At 32.7% G+C, this 22,136-nt stretch overlaps 1 protein-coding gene across 1 annotated transcript in view; it reads right to left on the reverse strand.

Annotated features, from left to right (window-relative positions):
- LOC108968355 (proton-coupled amino acid transporter-like protein pathetic) overlaps positions 1–22,136 on the reverse strand; it is a gene marked incomplete in the record, with an annotated part of 39,034 nt that overhangs the window by 4,571 nt on the left and 12,327 nt on the right. The window contains 2 exon segments of the mRNA XM_018932343.1: positions 7,280–7,347; positions 7,438–7,586. Of these exon segments, the coding sequence (XP_018787888.1) occupies positions 7,280–7,347; positions 7,438–7,452 (83 nt within the window).

Consider the following 22,136-nt stretch of genomic DNA (forward strand, 5'->3'; position numbering starts at 1 on the left):
AAAATAATTGTTTGAATAAATTTTTTAATCCACATCATCGTTTTTATTATTTCCTTGTGAAATAATATTAGTCCCGTTATTAAATTTTTTTTCATTATTTTGCAAAAAAACTAAAATAAAATTAAAATTTTTTTTGAAGAAAGAATTGAAATAAAATTTATGAAAATGATTTATTATGTTTTAACTTTTTTAATTATAAAAACTGATTTTTAGTATTTAAGTTTATACATTTTTTAAGAAGTAATCGACATTTGGAAAAAATCTCACCAAGGAAATTCAATTCTTTACTTATTTTTAGCTTTTTGCAGTTTAAAAAAATTACAACAACAACTTATTAACTAAACTAGCACAGAATTTAGCAATGTCAACACCTTTGTTCGAGCGTCACTTCTGTTATTTTTGTATCACGCATTGTCGTTTCACTTCTTTTTCTTTACTTTTGCTGCACTAAAGTACCGTTTGACCACTAAACATATATATTCATGCGCACCGTGTGGCTATCAGTTGCACCACAATCAATCACTTCGTCCGCAACGGAACATAAAACTAAAAAACCAAGCCAGGTCCGCCAATGTTTTATAGTGAAATTCTGTAGCTGCAGTTTGGGCCTGTTGCGCTCGGTCTGCGGCTGCGGCCGCCGCTTTGGCTGTGGCTTTTAAGAAATGTGCAACATCTGCAAAAAATGCGCGCTAATCACGCTCGAACTGCCGACACAAGTCGTTAATATTGCATTGGCCATTGTAAAGTGGGCATTAACACCAAGCGCCGAACGGTGGACAGCGGACAGCGTTGCGCCAGCACCGCGGCCATTCGCTTCAGCTCGAATTCAATATGGTCAAATTCCATAGATGATCGTAATGATACACTTTACTATACTACGCACACATACATATTTAGATCTGTACGATTTGGCGCGGGAAAGTGCTTCTTTGTGCGCAAAGTAATCGAAGAGAGTAACATAAGACGGCAAACGCTGCGCTGCATTCGGTTCTACCCGGCGCATGGACGTCGGCAGCATTAATTGAAATGTTCGCAATGCCACGACAAACATTTGTACAACATAAATGCTATTGTTTTGTCGATGTGGCGGCCTTACTCGGCATGTTGTGCGAATTGCATCAGCCGCTTGTGCTGGCCTAGTGGCACATCTTTCAGTTTAGCTGATCTCGTATCGGCGGAAGACAATTAAATTCTAGTGATTGTTATGCTGCGATGCAAGCTTTGTGTGTATGAGTGTAGGTGTGTGTGTGTAAGATGTCAGTGTATGCGTAAGTGAATGTGCTGTTTACGTTCATTCGTTCATTTGAGTGGCAGATAGCATACTTTTAGGTGCACTTGAAAAGTTACAGTAGCGCCGAAAGACTTAGTAGCTGTATTTCATTATTGAATGGTGTTAAATGCTTAAGTCGAATATCAGAATTGTGGAATATATAATATATCTTATTAGTAATATGAGTGTATGCTATCCTGTCAGTTTATTTGAGAAATCAATCTGTAATTTTGGCAACATCTTTTTCTCACCAAGTCCTTGTACGGAAAACTTTTTTAATTGAGAAAATATCTCCTCGAAATTTTATATGGATTTTTCTCTGAGATAACGCTACTATTTTGTAATAAATCATTTAGATAGGACCACTATAACATATAGCTGTCATACAAACTGATCGTTCAAAATCAAGTCCTTTTATGAAAAACGTTTTTATTTGACAAAATATCAAGCAAATTGTTTAGATCGGATCATTCTATAACCTATATTGACCCGTCATATAAGCCGACCAATCGAAATCAGTTTCAATTTCTTTTATGGAAACTTTTTCTACTTGCGAAGCATATTATTAATGTTCTTATATTGTTTAAGAGAAATTTTGGAGATTGTAGTATTTCTATGCAGCATGTTGGAGAAAGTTGTGCCAAAAAAATCTTTCATAAAATATTTTTGTATAATACTTTAACGTGCCTAACTCCTGACCATTATAGCTATTTAATGAAATACAATCAATGAGTCATCTTGGGTATTACAATCACAACCAAGGGATAAAAATGATTGATATATTAATATAATAATATTTACTGATATTGAAATTGTCAACTCAAAAAGTGAAACACAATGTCTTTATAAGTATTTCTGGTAACCAAAATGCTAAATACATACATATTTACATACTTGCTTATATAATATATTCAGACTTATGCAAACATAGGCAATTATTACCGACTAAGTGGATGTGCTGAAAGCTTAGTAAATATTTGTGATATATAGCATGTACTATACTATATTTGTCATCTCCATTTCAACTATTACATCAGTCATTGTTGCGGCCATAAATAATTATTTCAATTATAATTGAAGGTATTGAATTCATTACATGAATACTAAATATATGTATGTATATAGATATGAAAGTGCACTAATGTATGTATATATCTGTTCGCAGATTTTAATTAACACTTTAGTGCAATAGTATATCAATGGAAATAAATATACACTTATAAAGAAATCATATACTGCATATTAATTATCTGTAATGCAAGATTAGATATTGACGTTATATATGTGATTGGTAATTTTATACATGCTAAATCTCATACACTGACCGACATATCCAGTCTAAGGTATGAAAAACGAAATTCATTATATCTAGTATACTAAAAGAATGTGCCCTGGCTTTCATTAAGCTACCTCACATAGAATCACCAAACATATGGCGTGAAGTCAAACAGATGTTCGAAAATCCTGATATTAGTTGTATGGGGGCTAGATAAAGTTTTCGCCCAATTTTATTTATTTCGCACAATGACACACTATTATGAGTAAAACACGCTCTATAATTTTCATTGAGATATCTCAAATATTGACCGATATATGCAGCATAAAGTCACTCAGAAGTTTGAAAATCTATATATTAGGGCATGCGGGCTTAGGAAAGTATTGACCCGATTCAACCCATTTTAAAGGCACACATTCACTTGTGTCAGGAAAATATTCTCTTTGAATCTCAATTGTATTTCGAATACATTCACCGATATTTCGGTCAAAAGTCAACTATACATGCAGGGGTCCATATATTCAGTACCTAGTGGCCCGAACTGTTTTTGGATTTGGGAAATTTATTACTGCAAGATTTTATTCCGTTCTATTAACTGCTTTTTGATTTTTGTACTGGAAAAAGAAAGAATCAAAAGTAGTTTAAAATTCTGCTATATGGGAAGTAGGAGTGGTCATAATCCTATTTCGCGTACTTTCAGTGACCTAGAAATATTGGAAGAATGACATGTAGAAAATTAAGTCGGAATCGATCAAGCCGATCCCGAGAATGTGTGCCACGCACATCGTCCATTTTTCACACGAGGTCCCATAAAGCCCTCTCATACTATCTCGGGTGTAAAATTTAATATCTTTATTATTATTTAGTTACTGATATATTGCGTTTTTAGTAGTTTATCACAGTACCGTTATATGGGGAGTGCGCGGTGTTATCTTCCTATTTCATGCATTTTCAACTGTCGGTACGAGTTCATAAATAATTTTAATTTCAATAACTGTTATGGCCGATTTTTGATTTTTTTTTAAGTTATTATGCAAATTTGTCATGTAAAAGGACTTCCTCAATATTCAAAGATTTCTGCCAGAGTCTTTCTCATAGTACCAAGATTGGTAAAAATCACAAAGAAAAATTTGTGCGTATAAAAAATTCTCCATCAGACAGTTAAAAAACGTTTTCGTTATGATATTATGTATGTATATATGTTCACTGAAGGATTAAAATCAGTTTAATGCGAAAAATTTTTCGGACAAAAACAGTTCCAAATCGGTTAAGCCATGTCATTAATCGTAATTCTCCATTAGAAATTAAGCATTAGAAAGAAATAATTAGATTTGCAGCCCGTAGAAGTCCCTGTAAGGGTTTTAGACTACAGACGTCGTCAGTGTATAGACTACACCTTTGATGAGATGATGAGAATACATACATACATATGTACATATATGAAGTCTCTGTACACCATATTACTGACAAATTGCTATCAATATTCTACTAATTGGTCATCATTTTCGAGTACAAACAGCAAAAATACAATTTTTGTAAGTAAATTGTAAATTATCGGCGTATTTTTTAAATAGACACGAACTAACTTAACTCAATAATTGAATAGAAAAGCAAACATACCCATTAAATCTATAAAATATCTTTGATACTTTAGACTTTATAGGCAGCTTCTAGTCATTAACTTCCTAGACTTTTGTGCTTAACATTTTTTCCAAACGCCTTCAAGCCTAGACAGCAGTGCACACGATTTTTACGCAAATAAAAAATATTATATAAATCTATATATACATACATATGTATATACAATTACTATAGGTATAGCACTAAGTCATCAAATTTCATATTTTAAGTCATTAGTCGGGCTTTTTTTTAAAGAAGGTGTAATAATGTAAGTGGGGAAGCTAATATACTTAATGTGCTATTTGTTACATACAATGTATTAAAGGCTCTGTATTATCTATACAAAGTACTAGTACTCGAGATTACAGTCTAGACCGTCCTAATCGTTATTTTCACTGTATAATTTAGGAAAAAATTTAGAAAAAGCTGAATTTAAAATGTTTTATACATAATTAAAGGCAATGAATTTCCAAAAATTCTCATTTCCCTATGAACCAAGTTCACCCTGTGTAAGTTGACTAGAAACTGTGAGCTCTGCACTGCTTTATTGCTTGAGCGAAATATCTCAGTTTTCATGAGCAACTTTTCGATGATTTAGGTTGTAGTTAGTGTAACTTTCATGGAGATATTTTTATTCAGTTAATAAAAGTGACAACTCAGCCCTACTAGTTCTACTAATAGTATATGTGTATAGTATATATGCTGTTGTTTTGGTTAAGTAAATAAGCGGGCTTCACAACTTGCAGTAAAATAAATAGCCTTATGATTCTGTCAGCGATTTACTGTTTGTAATTTATTTATTTCGTAGTTTCTTTTAAGACATTATTAAAATAATCTTTACTATTTGCGCACATGTTCGCAACTAAACGGTAATAAGTTGACTTTTTTAATCACCAAATAAAAATTCGTAACGCTATATCCCGCTCTCCATTGACAGTGACGGTGTCACCAGCTTTATTTCGAAAGCAGTACGATCGATGATTCCACCAGACCAAAAGCCACACCAAACTGTCAATGTAGGTGAATGTATTGATTGTTCATGAATAATTTGTGGATTTTCTTCACACCAGAATAGATAGTTTTGTTTATTTACCACAAGACCACTCAAATTAAAGTGAGCATCATCTTAAAAATCGTTAACGTTTTCAAGTTGTTGCAGGACAAAATCAGCAAATTCACGTTTACGGTGATCAAATGGCCACAGTTCTTGAGTGAGCATAATTTTATACTTCTGCGAGCCCAAAGGCTTTCACAAAATCCGCCAGGTTGTGGTTTTGAGACAGTCCCAATTCTTGAGAACGTCTTGGAATAGACAAATTGCGATCTTCAGCAACACTTGCTGAACGGCAGTAATATTTTAATTACTTTCAGCGGTTCTTTATCTTGTTGGTACTCGAACATTGTGTAATGAAAATGTATGCTTTAAATTTTCAACAATTCTACGAATAGCGAGCGCAGAAGAGCGATTATTACGACCATAAAATGGCAAAAACACACGAAAAGTTGTAATGGGAGAATGATTATTTTGATAAAAAAATTTAATAATATGTAAATTTGTCCACGGCAGAAATATGTAAACTTACAGGTTCGCCACTGGCTATCAGAGAGTGATCATCATTACAAACTTAGAATTGAGATTGAAGGCGAGTGTTGCCAAGTAGTAATGAGAATATTTAACCACTATATATTACAGTTTATATTTTAACTCCAATAACCGAGAAATCAAAAGCTTCTAACAATTTAATTGAGCATTTTATTTAATTAGAGGCAATCTACTTAATTGAACATCCCAATTAAAGGAACAAATTTATGTATACATTTGTACGAATATTTTATTTATTTTAATATTATTTTTAAGCTTAAGTTGAGAAAGTATACGAAAAAAAGAAGTGTTCACCAAAAAGTAAATCAACAAATCAATTAAGCATAGTGTACTGTTCTTTAACATATTTTTGTTGTTTTTGATTGCAAAACGGGTCTCGTATAATTTTTCAATTATTTGAAGCGTCTACCAGATTTGCGGTTTTAAGTATAACAGACCATTTTTTTAGAGCAGAAAATTTCTAAAAAATTTGAGTTTTGCGATATTTAGGTAATTTTGTTTTTCAATGAGTTATAAATATAAATATTAATAGTTGAAATTAACGGAGACCTTTTTGCAGGGCATTCAATTTCCAACAAAACTTTGGAAACGGCATATTTTGGCAAGTAGTTCGAAGTGAGTTTTGAATTTCTCTATCTGATAATAAGATAAAAATTGAAAACTGTAAGGCGGAGAACTTTCCCGTTACAATTAAGTGCCTGTACTCAGAGAGATTTTCTTAAAGTCTAAGAAGCTACTTTTCAGCATACAAAGCGAATTTGTCATTTTTGACCTCCAGTAGTGTATATATGACTTTACTCAATATTAAGTAATTTTGAAAAAAGCACTTTAAGGCTTAATTGCAGCATAAAAAATCATATTGATGATAATTTTAATGTGTTATTCAAGAGTTTACCAGCAAAATTTAGTAGGTGCTCGATCAATGGCTTAACTCAATATTAAGTAATTTTGAAAAAAACGCATAAAGTGTATATTTTGTAATACCAAGTCTTACCACACACACTCACATACATAATACTATATGCATAATACTATATACATACATAATTATTTTCCAAAATATATTTGTCCTGCAATTTTTTTATTTTTATTTTTTTCGCAAAATGGCAATGAGTTTTTTATCACATTTGCCATTGCGTGTGAAAGATAAAAAGCACACACACACACTTCATATACATATGTATACTCATGAGAGCCTGACATTCGCGGTGCATGTGTCAAGCGTATGCGTGATACCGTAATTCTAGAAGGCATTTTGCCGCGCAATTTCGCTTCGCAACACCAATTAAAAGTATTTGCGCATTAAAAGGCGATCGGATTCATTGGACAACGGCAATTAGAGTGTACAACCACAACTAACGTGGCATTAATTCAGCTTTCTAGTATTCTTAAAGTAATTTCGTCAAAGCAACGCCGAAAGCGAATATTTTCAATTGTGCTAATAAAGTTAATATTTGACAAATTGTTTGCGGCAATTATATAATTAAATGTAACAAATGGCGTTACTCACTTATTGTTGGTGCCATCGCCAGGCAGGAATTGTTCCATCTCTTGTGGAGCATGTTTGCCGCCGCTGTCCTACGGTTGCAAATGAAAGCAAAACCAAAAAAAAAATAATAATAATATTAATAAATATATTTTGTTTAACAATTTTCTGCAATCACTTACCGCTATATTAACCATTTTGTTGTTGTTTGCAGTTGTTTACGCTTTAACAAGAACCAGTCTTAATTTGTTTAGAGTTATTAGCCTTAATAGCGTGCGCTGCTGTCTCTGTTTGCCTCTCTTGTGTTTTGTAGTCTCTCTTGAGTTGTGTTCTGCAATCAAAAGAAATTGAAAATCTTAATTATTCAATAATAATTCATTTAAAATGCTAATGCGTGCGCATATTGGTGTGTGTGTGTGTGCGTAATGGCGCAATGGCGTACGCGTGGAAAGTTGTTGGACACTTGCGCGTGGCCGTTTTTTTAATATTTGCGTTTGCATACGTGTTGTTTATTTTTATTAAACAAAAAGTGTATTTGAAAAAATTTAAAATACTTTTCTTTTTTCTTTCTTTTCTTTCCTTTAAATTTTTTATTTTTTTTTTAAATTCTCTATAATTCATAAAAAATATCATTTAGAGTAAAAATCTCAAAAAAGTTGCTCACAGTCTTCATCGACTAAGTTCAAAATTATCGACCAAAAAATCGAATTTTGTATTGCCTTATTAAATTATACAATACCTTTATAGTATTGCCCTACATTTTCTAGTTGATCCGAGTAATAGTTTCGGAGATACATGCTTAAGAACTTGTGCGCTCGAGGCTAGCTGGGCTAAGTGCGCCGTCTTTAAACACGTTTTTCTCAAAACTTTGTTTTTGAAGTCGGTTGGCAAGATTTCTCGAGAACTACTCCACCGATCTTCATGAAATTTTACAAAGGTCTTTGAGATACAATTCTTAAAGACTTTGATGAAGTATTTTTTTTTCGATTACAACTAATTGAAAAAACAAAAATTCGAGAAATTTTTCTTTCATTTTTTTTAATGTCTGTCAAAAATCCATTTGTAAATTTTTTCCCCTTTTTTACCTTAAACAAAAAAAAAAATAATTTTTAATACAAAAAGGTTTTCGAAATGAAAAATAGTCATATATCAAAAAAATTCAGAATTTTTCCAAAAACAGTGAAATTCGCTATAACCAAATTGAAGCTCCCTACTTAATTTTAACAATTACATATGTATATAGTAACTACATACAAGCACACAAATCTCCATACATATTCACAGGCAATTAAGCATATTCCAAACATTTATTATCATACGCGAGCCATAAATTAAATGGAACTATAATGGTATACGCACTGAACTGTATCTCCGCTTTGGCAACGACTTAATGAGGTGTGTGTGGGGTTTCAACGAATGTTAATATTTAGTAGGTGAATTTCTATGCAAATATAGATACATATGTATATTTATGCTTTTCCCCTGAAAGAATCCACTGACGACACACATTTAAATATCCGGTTTTTGTTGAGCTCGTCATATTCTCACCTTGGAGGAAAGCCCTTTTGGCATAAATTAATAAAATTAAAAGAAAAATTCTAAAGTCGTATTAGTACATTTATTCACACAATCCTTTGCTTACGTTTAGTATGCATACAATTATCTTACGGCGTAATTAGTTCGTTAAAGAAAGTGAATTGGAAAATCAAGCGTAGACTTTGAAATGCAAACGAAAAACTGTTATATGAATTAAGGTAGCAGGCGAATGGAGACTACTAAAAAGATAATAAAAATGCTATACGAAGCAAAATATTTAACTTTGTCTGATTATTATGAGTGTTAAAAACTCAATCTTGTAATATTAAAAGAAATGCCTCTTTATTTGAAGTATTCTTTATGATAGATTCTTCAAGTCTTTCATAAGTTTGTCTATAAAAATCGGTTAAAAATAAATAAAAAAAAAACTGTACCCTGTGGTAAAAATAATTGTTAATCTATTATAATAACATGTTTTTTTTTTTTATTTTTTTTGTGAAGAGTTGCCACCTGTTTAAAATATTTAAATATTGCAGTATGTCTACCAAAATAACAAAGTTAAAAAATTTTTTTTTATAAGAAATTGTGAATCAAGGTTGCCATCTGTTTTGAAAAGTTAAGTAAAAAATTATTCAAGTCTTTCATAAGTTTGTCTATAAAAAGCGGTTAAAAATAAATAAAACTTGTACACTGTGGTAAAAATAATTGTTAATTTATTATAATAATATGTTTGTTTTTTGATATTGTTTTGAAGAGTTGCCACCTGTTTAAATTTTTGGCTTCAATAATAATCATAAATTAATTTAAATATTGGAATATGGTTACCGAATTAATAAGATTAAAAAAAAATTACTTTTGTTAAAGATATTTGGTGGAAAATTTGCCATTTATTTTGACTAAACTAAGTCAAAAAATAACATTAAATATTAAAAAACATTATAATATGGGTAGTTTGGCTTATAAAAACTCAGACAGCTTGTATATAATTTTTAAGGAGGGTTGCCTGCTTCTTTAAATTTTAATTTTATTAAAATGCTTAAATGTTAAATTTTTTTTCATTCAATTTTTTAAATGTTACCGATTGGACAGCAAAATAAAATGATTAAAAAAGGCTTATTGTCAGTAATATTTTTGAGAAAGGTTGCCGCATGTTATATTAAGATGATAGTAAACAAATTAAAGCGATTGTAATGTTATTTGCACAGTTTATAGTTTTTATAAGTGTGATGGACTAATATTATTTAGTCACGATTAAAAACTTCTCTAACAAAAGAAAGAAATTATTGCTACAGGAAGACTAATCTTATTATTATTATTATTATTTTTCTTTTGAAGATCAAAAATATATACTTGGATTCACTTTATTTTTTTCATATATGTATGTATGTATTATATTTTTATTACACAGATTTTGCATATGGAGAAATGAAAATAGTCTTATCATTTATTCACGAAGGTCATGTTCACGCTGACTTTCAGCGATAATAGTTCTACGTAAATAGCACTATTAATTTATATAATTAAGAGTATAAATGTAATAATGCAAAGTCTAAATATCTATTTATTAATATTTAACAAACAAGAACAATGTAGAGAGTGGGAAGTTACAAAGCACGTGGTGTAAGTACATATACATACATACATATATCTATATAGAAAACACGTGGTTTGGCACTCCCTTTGTTCGTAGTGAACAATTTTCAACTTTGCTCTGATTTGGGACATCACATCACATTTCAGAGTCAAAACAGGATTTTAGATTTGAAAATGTGATTTCCTATTTAGTTGTATACATATGTACATATTAAGGAGAATTATCAGTAAAATATTAGTTCTAAAAAAGTTTGTAGTGAAATACACAAAATAGCTTTTAAACTTTGTATGTTTTCCATGACGTTTTTTTTTCCAATATATATAATATAAATAAATGTTTTTAATTGGATCGTTATCTCCTACGTGCGCGGAAATGTACACATTAATTCAATGCTATTTGATATGCTATTGTTATATACACATATATATATGCAAATATAATTTTATAAACATACTGACCATATGAGCAAAAAATAGTAAGATTTGGTTTATAATCTGAAAACTCTTCATTTATTCTTCAAAGTCTATGTCGTCCTTCTCAAAACAATACAAATCCTCTCTCCTCAAAGCAATACAGAGTTGTTGGCCCATAATTCTAGCCTCTCTTTACAAATAGTTTCTCGCAAACGACGCATAATACTCAAATAATATTCCTTGTTGACAGTTTGGACGGTTGAAGGGAATTGAATGGCACACTTTTGCTACGATATTCGACCGATATATCGTCTGTATCCAGGTCGTAAGCATAGACCCAAAACTCGTCGCAAGTAATAATACGTTTCATGAATTCAAATTAAAAAGTCTTTCTATTTTTTGCCTACATAGTATATTGTATATACATATGCACATTATTTCCGTTTTAACTTTTTTGTTTCATTCGTTTTAATTTGTTTCCTGTGATCTTCTTTTTTCTAGTGTTTAACGAAGCAAGGAAAGTTTTTGTGCCAACCTAAAATTACCCTATTATTATTTTTGTCGGGTTCATACGAACCTCGTTTCAGCAGCGTATTATCTTCTACTATTTTCATAGTAATAAAAATAACTGCTACTTTTACCAGGTAAGTCGAAATTTATATATATGTATATATTTTTAATGAGATTCTAGATAGAGTGAAAGTCGTTGGTACATTTTTTGCCTTCTGTAGATTTGTATATACATATTTATTATTATGCCCTGAAAAGAGTTTACAAAAATTTAGACGAAGTTTGTACCATAATAAGGTAATTGCAGTAGCAGTAAAAACTTGTGGGCTAAACAAAATAAGCGTGGCCCGGATCTCTAATAGATTTAGTATATGCCATTATAGCTGCAATAACCAAATTCGCTTAAGAGCCCCATAACAACAATGCGAAAACGGATGAAATTGGATTATAAGCCCGTCCCTATCTAGTGATTATTTTCGTAAAAAATATTATTTTACTCTATTTAATTAAGCTGAATTAGCTACTGCTCAAATATTTGGCATTAAAGAAATATACACCGAGTCTCTAAAGCAGCTTTATGATATATCAAATTTTGTCTATTCATGGCTTTACAATTCATTAGTATTAATGACGCGGTCTTTTACTAATTTATGAGCTACATTTTGAAAAATAAAACTACTTAATTTGTGCATAATTTATACAGAAACAGAAACCCAAGCATAAATCACCCTCGTGCGGCCGATTCATTAGCGTATCGCAAGCTTGCTGTCCGGCCACCGACTATGTGTGCCTGCGGCATATTCTATGAAGCTTAGATATTCATTATACATAACTTTAGTATTTTTCAAACCGATAATAAAAGTTCAAGAAACTCTAAAACTCGTTCCTCACAGCTATACAACTATTTTATTATAATTCTACACAGACATGTGCAAAGTTTTGTATGTAAGTAAGTAGAGCCACCGGCGCGTGCTAAAAATAGCTGAAATGTTTCTCTAATTTAATTTCGTTGGCTGACTAATAGGGTGCGCTCGCCGCCGGTAAGGAATTCCTGTGACTAAAACCGTCTAAATTTGATGCAATAAAAGTAAAAAATATATACATACGTACACATGTATAGTGTGAATTTGTAAATACATACTTAGATATGTATGCATGCAGCACCAAAGCAAGTGGCGGAATAGTAAAAACAACACAAATTAATGGTGCCAGCTTCATTCATAAATATAGCAGCTCTACCTCAAGTTATGCGCGTTTTTTAAATACATACATATGTATGTGTTTTTGTATGTATGTGCTGCTTTGGTAAATATTAGCGAAAATAAAACGCGGCATTTTTATAGGAAATGATGATTTACTGTGGCGCTGAGCTATCGGGATTAAAGATAAAGACTCAGCTATGTGAATGGTACGACTACTGTTCGGTAAACACCGGCTACCCAGCAAGCGCCCGAAGTTAATTGGATTCTAATTACTGATTAGATTGTTGAGGTTTTCAAGTACGCATGCATAACTTATCTATCCTACGTTTGTAGGCACATACATACAGGTATGTTTGTCTTATGTCATTCATAAATAAGCCTTATCTCGTGATGATATTGCACAAAGTGGTCATGGCGGTTTAAGTGCATCATATGTATGTACATATATTTGTATTAGGGTGGTCAGACTTTTTTCGATTCGGGATTTCTAATAGTGCGGAAAACTTGCCTTAGTACTTCCTGATTCCAATGCAACTTTTTGTTTCGAGATCGGATTGCATCTTCAACCCTAACTCCGGCCTTGAAATTTCGGAAATTCGCCTAAAATCGTGAAATTGTCTACCTAGCGCCTGATATACGCATCTCAGGGCAAAATGTATAAAAAAAAAAGTTATTTGTCACGTCATTTGCTACCGAAATGGTACAGGTGATCATGACCGTAGGACGAACCGTTTCCGAGATACGAGCGAAAATGCGGCGCGCCACAGCGCAAGGTGAAAATCGGCTTGCGGCCACACTCTTGACATTGATTTCGCCGAGTGCTATCAATTATATATTCTCTCAACAGAACACAGAACTCAAACTGTCTTTATCTAAATTTAAATTTAGACAGAAATGTCCTGTGTTTGGCATATATCCCTTCAATCTCTCTGAGGCCCTGTTAAATACTTACCAGGATGTTCTTTTGTGTTATCAGTTTGAAAGATTTCGTATAGTATATACAACCATTTCTCTTGGACCAGAGAACCAGAAGAATTGGTCGCATTGGAAGTGTTGATCTAACTGAAACAAAAAAGATTACAAAGAAAAATGAACGTAAAGAAAAGCTTTCAAAACGTCATTCAACATCAACACTTACCAGAAAAGTATCAGCTAGAACATGTGACCATTCAAATCAGCCAGATTCTCATACAGATGACAACAATGTAGGTGCGTCGCACATGGATTCTTCCAAAAGCGACGCTGATGGTCGATTTTCTCTTCCATCCTCTAAAACCAAACAAAACACACTAGTATTAGAACACACTGCTGCCCAAAGAGTTGGAGTAAGTGATAGAGCAGTGGCCTTGATTGTTTCATCTGCTTTTCTGGATGCCAAAAAAGCAGGTTTKATAACAGAGGATCAGGCTAGCTTTGTCACTGACAAATGCAAGATTAGTCGGGCAAAAAAAAGTGTTGGAGTTAAGCTCCAAAACACCGAAAGTATTGACTCTGTATATGGGCTGTATTTTGACGGCCGCAAAGACAATACACTTACACAAGTCAGCGAGGGTGAAAAGTACTATCGCGACACTGTCAAAGAGAGAGTTGAATAAATTTAAATACAGACATTTTGAGTTCTGTGTTCTGTTGAGAGAATATAAGTGATAGCACTCGGCGAAATCAACGACAAGAGTGAAGGAACTCGATGAAAAAATATTTATGTGGAGACCAGTCCGAACGTGTCCTTTGGCGTAGGTGAATGAATGTGAGTGATAGCATCGACGAAATCAACGTCAAGAAGTTTGGCCGCAAGCCGATTTTCACCTTGCGCTGTGGCGCGCCGCATTTTCGCTCGTATCTCGGGAACGGTTCGTCCTACGGCCATGATCACTTATACCATTTCGGTAGCAAATGACGTGACAAATAACTTTTGTTTTATACATTTTGCCATGAGATGCGTATTTCAGGCGCTAGGTAGACAATTTCACGATTTTAGGCGAATTTCCGAAATTTCAAGGCCTTAGTTGGGGTTGAAGATGCAATCCGATCTCAAAACAAAAAGTTGCATTGGAATCAGGAAGTACTGAGGCAACTTTTCCGCACTATTAGAAATCCCGAATCGAAAAAAGTCCGGAATCGACCCACCCTAATGTGTTTGTAAGTATGTGTGTATTTATGTAAATTTGTACGTATCCTTATGTATAAAATGTAAGTGATTTCATGTTTCTTCTAAGTTTCTGGGGCGGAGTCACATGGGTGTACCAAGCAAAATACTTTGGCTAAATTTTATTTATCTGCCTTATTAATCGATATTTTCGACTGTGGGCAAAAAATAGTAAGACTTTTTAACTTCGCGCGAAAACGTATTTATCGAAATATTTTTTTTTTTTAAGTTGGTATAATTGCCATTAACATCTGTGACAAACTTCTCATCAAAAAATCATTAGTGTTTAGTATGCGCTTGCCTTTTTGAAATGCATAAAGTACATTCGGCGATTCTTACGTTGAATGAAATTATTCCACAAAGAAATTCCAGTAAAATTTGTGCGTGGAATCAAACTTCTGGTGCCGAAACGTTCAGAATTTTGGAAAGGGTAATTTTTTTTCAATAAGAGTTTTCGATTGTTAGAAATTATGCAAAGAGGGTCGAGAACGCGTTGTCACGAACTTAAAAAAAGGAATTGATGCTTGAGAATCAACAATTAACAGTCAGAGATCTTATTGGCATAGTTGGAATATCGGCAGGATCAGTGAAAACCATGTCGAAAGATCATTTGGGCCTAAAAAAAGTGAAAACATGACTGGTTCCAAAATGTTTTCAAAAAACAGCGTCGCGTTAACATCTATGAAACAATGTTTTCCGACAACCAGGATGTTATGAAACTTATTATTACTGGCGATGAGTCTTGGATCTAAGCTTACGACTTGGAGTTCAGTCAATTGACCAAATATTATGGCAAAGTTGAGCCCAAGCCGAAGAAACACGTCAAAGCAGGTCAAAAATTAAGGTTATGCTGACAGTATTTTCCGATAATCAAGGTGTGGTGTACTCCGGACACCTTTCGACCGGCCAAATTGTCAACAAGGAACACTATTTGATTGTTATGAGTCGTTGTCGCGAAGCTATTCGTAAAAAGAAGTCGAAATTATGAGCCGACAACTCAACTTGGTTTGTATTGATTTTTCGTGTGCGTTTTCGTAATTTTTTTAAGCAAACCAATTATGCAATTTACAAATAATACCTAAGATATATGTATGTATGTATATATTTGTATGTACATATGTTTGTATATAAATTCATAAAATTCTTGGCAAAGATTTGACAATTCGCAAATCTAATTTTAAACGCACAAGTCAATAAAAAAAAAACATTTAAATGCACTTTTACATTCTGTATGTAGTATATACATATGTAAGTTCATACATGTGTGTATTTATGTATGTAGTAGATCCATGATTGTGACATTGAGCACTTCAAACATTAGTGCGTTTATAAATCAAATAATTTTGTTCATTTTCGTAAAGTGTGGCACTGGCAATACCTACAACATATTTTCTAATTTACCATAGTTCTCAACAAAATTTTTATGAGCACTCGAGTAGTATGTGGTATTTATGAATAGTAATTATATTTGCCAGTTGCCAAGCAATTAAAAAGTCGTGTGTGTTCACTCTACCGATTTGATTGCGGTCATAAAGGTTGAGTGGCGGGATTTTTTTTTTCGTTTGGGGCTTTGAAACCGCAAGCTTGTTCATCGTATAACTTTTTATAAACTTTTTACAGTTATAATAGCATACTATGAAAGTTTCGATTACACATTTCTCGAGAACCATTTCGATAACATTCTTTAGATCATTTCGCCTTGAGCAAAATAAATAAATGTTAAGACTTGATTTCTGGAATTCGATTTTTTGCCTTTACAAAGAACTGTTTTGAGTGGTTCAAGTATGAGGATCGCATGAGTACCAGTCGTTGAAACTAATCTAACCCACGTGTATATTTCAGAGTGCAAGAAAGAGCACATTAGTATTTACCGTTATATTAACAAAACTCTTGAAGAAATTGGCACGTGGCATTTTATTTATAAATTTTCGAAAGACCCGCCTCCTAAAAATTATAACTACCGTTATGTGGCTTTACAAACACACACAATTTTAATTTCTTTTAGATTAATGACTGTCAATAATAAACATTAATTAATAATGCTTACCACTCAGCTCTGTACGAAAGAAAGGTATTAATACCCAACCGATTGCTTTCTTTGAGGCAAATGTAGTGAGAAATACATATGTAGATATGCATGTACATATACTATATATAATATAAATAATAAATATGTTTATACAGATGTACATAAGTATATTTTATAATTTTTTCACAGTTAATTATTCACTGACTAACTTATTGGAGACAATATGCAATACAATATGAGATAAAATCCGAATAGACAACTTTTAAGATCATTAGCCGAAAAAGTTTGAAGTTATGTAATATTATGTATATATATAAAATTATTGAGAAACTCCTCAAACCACAGAAACCGAATTTGGCATTTAAGCTTGGAGAAGCCTTCAAGTTCAACGATTAGCAAGATGACAAATGTGACAAATAAAAGTAGAAACATATATTTCTGGAACATAAAAATCGAAGCCAAAAACAGCCATTAAAGGAAACAGAAAACAATTAAGTTCATAACTTTCCATAGTAACCTTATTTGTTGTTATTATAGCGGGAGACTTCTGCGGAGTTGGCAGTCCTTGTCCGGATCCGTTCCGGTTACGTAGACCCGACTGTCGTGGGAACGGATAGTAACCTTTCTTCTAATGTTTTGTGATATATTTTTTTTTTTAATTTAAAACTTATTTATAGACCTAAAGAAACATTCTACACAGAAAAAAATATTTTAATTTCGAATAAAAACATTCTACAAATTTCCTACAGGGCATGCGCCAAAAAACATGTCGTAAGCATAAAGCTAAAAACCGCCAACACTAAAGAGAAACGTTAAAGAAAGGAGAACAAGACAAATTGTCTGTCTAAAGTGAATAGAAGAATTTGATACCACAGCTAAGGTAAAGCGAAATGAACACGCATTGTTGCGTCAGCCAAAACGTGTAAAAGCGCTTCGCCATGCTTGTGGGATTTTATTATACTACTTATATACATACATATGTATGTATGTCCATACTTAGGCATGCAATAAATATAGTGAGGCACATACATACATATATGACATCACATATATACAGATGCATACATATATGCACTTTCAAGTGTGGGATTGTGCTATTTGATGTGCCTTTTTACACTTAACGCTCATCGAAAGGCAATAAAAAATTCATAACGTGAAACATGCTCTTGAATAAGCAGAGTCGTTGAGAGCATGGAGGGTTGGCCTTTTAATAAATGATATGCTTTGTATGTTACATTAATTATTTTACTTAAAAATACCCTTTTTAAGGAGCACTAAAACAATTTTCAATATGCAATTGATTAATTGCAAAAAATAATAAATTTGCTAAATTAATTATTTATTTTTCGGTGAAAAAATTTAACTTTTTTATAAATTCGTCATTTTGCGAAAAATTGTTTTAAAACGGAAAATGTACCCTCCTTACTAACTAGTCTTTTTTACGGGTTTACGGGTTTCAAAATATCGATTTGTTTATTATCTAAAGCACTTCTAGAATATTGTTCTAAATCTGAGTAATAGTTTCGGAGATACAGCCTTGAGAACTTGTGCGTTTGAGGGTAGCTAGGCTAAGAACTCCATCTTTAACTGCGCATTGAGCGAGTTTAAAATATTTTTTTCCAAAATTTCAGAATTTCTTTGTTAAGAGCGTATGTTTGTAACAATAAAAAATTTTAATAAAATATTTAATTTTTAAATGAAAAAAAGGTTAAAAAAGGCTGTTTTTTCCCGAGTAACACTTTAAGATGTCATCTTTTGCAAAAAAAATTAGTTTTCAATTTACGTCCGATGAGTTACGAACATGTTTCATTATATTCGTAATTAGAGATCGAAAATCATCGAGTAATATTTTTCAACCTTTATCTCGATTTAAATTAAAATTACAGATCCTCAAACTGTCCCAATTTAGGATTAAGTTAAACATTATGAAAGACTAAGCGTTACGAAGTCTAAAAAGAAAATTACACTCTATCAAAGCTCGTCACACTCCGCATTCGTCATCCCCCGAGGTTCATTACTTTTTTTCTAACGAACATTTTTTTTTTTTTTTGTATTTCCTTTGTCTCCAGAAGTCAAACTAAAAACCCACTATCTGTAACATTCAATTAGACTTCGATTAATTCATTGAAAATTTCGCATCTAACTTTCTCTGAATCTCATAAAATTTTTTTCGTTTTTAATTTTTTACGAAACTCAATTGAAATCAGAGAAGCTCAAAATACACCTATTTAGAATTAAATACATTATTCTGAAAGATTCAGCTTAACGAATTTACAAAAGCTAATGCCAGCAAAGCAAGTGTCAGCGCAATTGAACTACCTTCAAGTATTTACAAAGAAACTTCTCTAATTAAGACTATCTCTGATGTCTAAATTTGGTCCATGCGTCCGCGGCAGCAACAGCATTCTTCTTACATTTCGAATTCTGTCAATTGTTTGTCATGTGTGGCGCCGGTCTTTTCGTGTGTCAATAACCTTCTGCTTGCGTAACCTTGATTCGCATGCTTACAGTTCGCAGAATTTTAAATTCTTTCAATTTTCGGTGGCACCAACCAAATTTGCGCAATGGTAATACTTAAGCGGGGCGGCATTTCTCTTGGTTGGGGTTGGCATGTGTAAAAACATGTGATTCTTGGCGGCCTTTCTGTTTCAATTAAACCCAACAAATACTTGACATTTTTGGTACAATTAAAGAATCAACTTTTTTCGTCTCGCAATCTCAGACGAAACGAAATTTCAATTAATTTTACGCCGTCAATCGATGTTGATTAATTGTAAATGAAGTAATGAAAGCGATAGTTAAAACTCGTATGAGCGTGTATTTATATACATATAGCTCCAGACACTTTCCATTTCAAGAAGACGCTTTCCATATAAATATATACATAGACACATACTTGCCACATAGTTAAAGTTAAGGGCGGCCAGCCCCAAACGCCGAGTACAGCAGTCCCTTCATTCACACGACAAGTCTTGCTCTTCATTTGGTTAGTCCAAGTATTGCATTTTTTTTTTGCTCTTCTACTTTTACTGCGTCAAAACGTGACCGCCTAATTATATCAACGGCTTTGTTTGCTCTCCATAAACCATGCGGTGCTATGCGCATGTCGGTTTCTTGGTTTCTCTTAAGTTAAGTTTCGCTTTTATAAAAAAAAAAACACTCTAAGAGAGCTTTTAGCGCCACGCCGGCAATAGACAATACATTCAACGAAAAGTCAAGTTAGGCGTATAAAAATATATGTAGGTACATACATCTGAGGTATATATGTAATTATATGCATATCGATAGACTCGGTCGAACACGTGCTTGCAATATGAGCGACAAATGCCTCATCCGCTGGCTGCTGAACTGAAACCATATTCTCAATATATATCTGAGTGTGGCAGAGATCAATACCCAGTCGCCGCGACACTGGTTAGATGTGCATAAAATATACATACATACGTATATATTTGTACATATGTAAGTGCATATTGTATACTTATGTTTATTTTTAAATGCAACTTTTTTGCTCACAGCCAGACGCGTAGAACAAAGTACGCTACATAGTATTTGGTAAAACAATACTTTATGGGAATACCAATGAACATATCTAGCTACTCAGTTGCTGGTGAGAATTTCGTTTTCGCGGTTAGTGTTCGTAGCTCGCAAGCGTTCGCATAAGTGTTCTAACATAAATTGTAACAAAAGAACATTCCAAGTCAGCTATTTTGTAATTATTTTTAATTTGGATAACCAGACTTATGAAATTTATTGGTTTTTTGTACACTTCCTTTGTTGTTTTCGGCCCGGATTGCTTCAAGACCTTTACAAATTTCATTTAATAACCTCCACTGACACAGGAAGGCTTATTTCATTTTAGAAACAATAAACAGATAGCCGAATATATGTATGTACCTCGTATTTGGCTATCTGTGGCTTTTTGCTGTCCCAAAATTAAATAAGTTCTCTAGCAAAACACAAAAGTAAAAAAATAACGGGAATTTTAAAATTAAAATTTCGCAGGTTTCGAAAGTCCAATAGTCAATTTTTTGATTATGTTATATTATAATAATTTAAGCTGTAATCATTGCTTTCCTTCTCTGAGGTATATGAGCTTGACGTTTTTTGTTTCTTAAAAGCTCACACTTCGTCGCTGGTTCGGGAATTATTGGCCAAAAACGAAGCGAATCGCTGAAAGAGTTTGTTAGTTTGAGAAGTGTTTCGACGACTGGAAGAAGCGCTGGCATAAGTTCATAATATTGAATGGGGACTATGTTTTGAAAGCCACAAAAATTCGTATATTGATTGGTTCCTTGCGAGATCCTAAGAGTCTTGGACATCTCTATAGCTGCCTTGAAAATGTTCGTGCTCTCTTTAGCACTTTTTCGTTGTTATCGTAGCAGAAGGTAGATGGTACGACTCAGAAAAAACAACCGTTTTACAAAGTCACAATCACCGACGAAAAAGATTACTCAGGAAAAAGACATGTCCATTAAAAGATCGAAACCAAAAATATATATCATCCACATTTATCGGGTAGTAGATCGGATAAAAAACACTCCAGCTCTGAAAGTATGCGAAGCAGTACCCGCCGGAGGAAGAGGAGAAGGCTTCCCTTGGAATCTCCAATTGGCGCCAGTTTGCGAAAAGAAGAAATAGCTGTCACACTCCTTAAGCCGTACAACTTTGTTTTCAGTAATGTTTGACTATATGAATTATTTGACTATATGAATTAGGAATCATTGATCCTTTGAATTAATATGGATTCGAAATATATACGATTTGTAATGGATATATGGTATATACGGAATATTTGAACAGTTATACCGGATATATTAGAATCGATGTTTTATGACCGAACATGATGGCGATTAATAAATTATTAAATTTTCTGTATACAATTTTATAGCAAAATCCATTAAGTCTTTAAAATTAATTTCAAATAGAAAAATTTAGCAAATACAAAATCGAAATTTCTTCAAAAATGCTGCAAGTCATGCCATGTTCTTACAATAAAAAGTCACCATATTTTCCAATATTTATTTACTTTTCCTTAGCTAGCGTGTAATTAGCTGACGTGTATGAAAAAATTACCTTTTACTTGAATTTTCATTTTCAAAGCTGGAAATAAATCCTGGGGCATTGGAAATTCACTTGCTGTAAGCAAACACAGCCAATAAACATTAACAGTTTATTCATTCTTTTAAGTTTCAATAAAAATTTTCAACTGGTGACCGATAATACAGCATTTCATACAAAATATTTGTATAATTATGAAAGAAAAAATAATTGAAAAATAGTTTTCTCACTGCGATTTTCAGCTGTTCAAATAACGAGACTATGCAGATGTGGAAAATTACATTTTACAAATAGTTTGGAGGTAATGCAAGTTTATTTTTATGGCTATATAAATATTGTACAATAATGTAATAATGAGTCTGTGTTTAATTCAATTACCTTTATTAGTCA

The sequence above is a fragment of the Bactrocera latifrons genome, unplaced genomic scaffold (genome assembly GCF_001853355.1).
Source record: "Bactrocera latifrons isolate USDA-ARS-PBARC rearing strain unplaced genomic scaffold, ASM185335v1 scaffold_21, whole genome shotgun sequence".
NCBI classification, from domain to species: Eukaryota; Metazoa; Arthropoda; class Insecta; order Diptera; family Tephritidae; genus Bactrocera; species Bactrocera latifrons.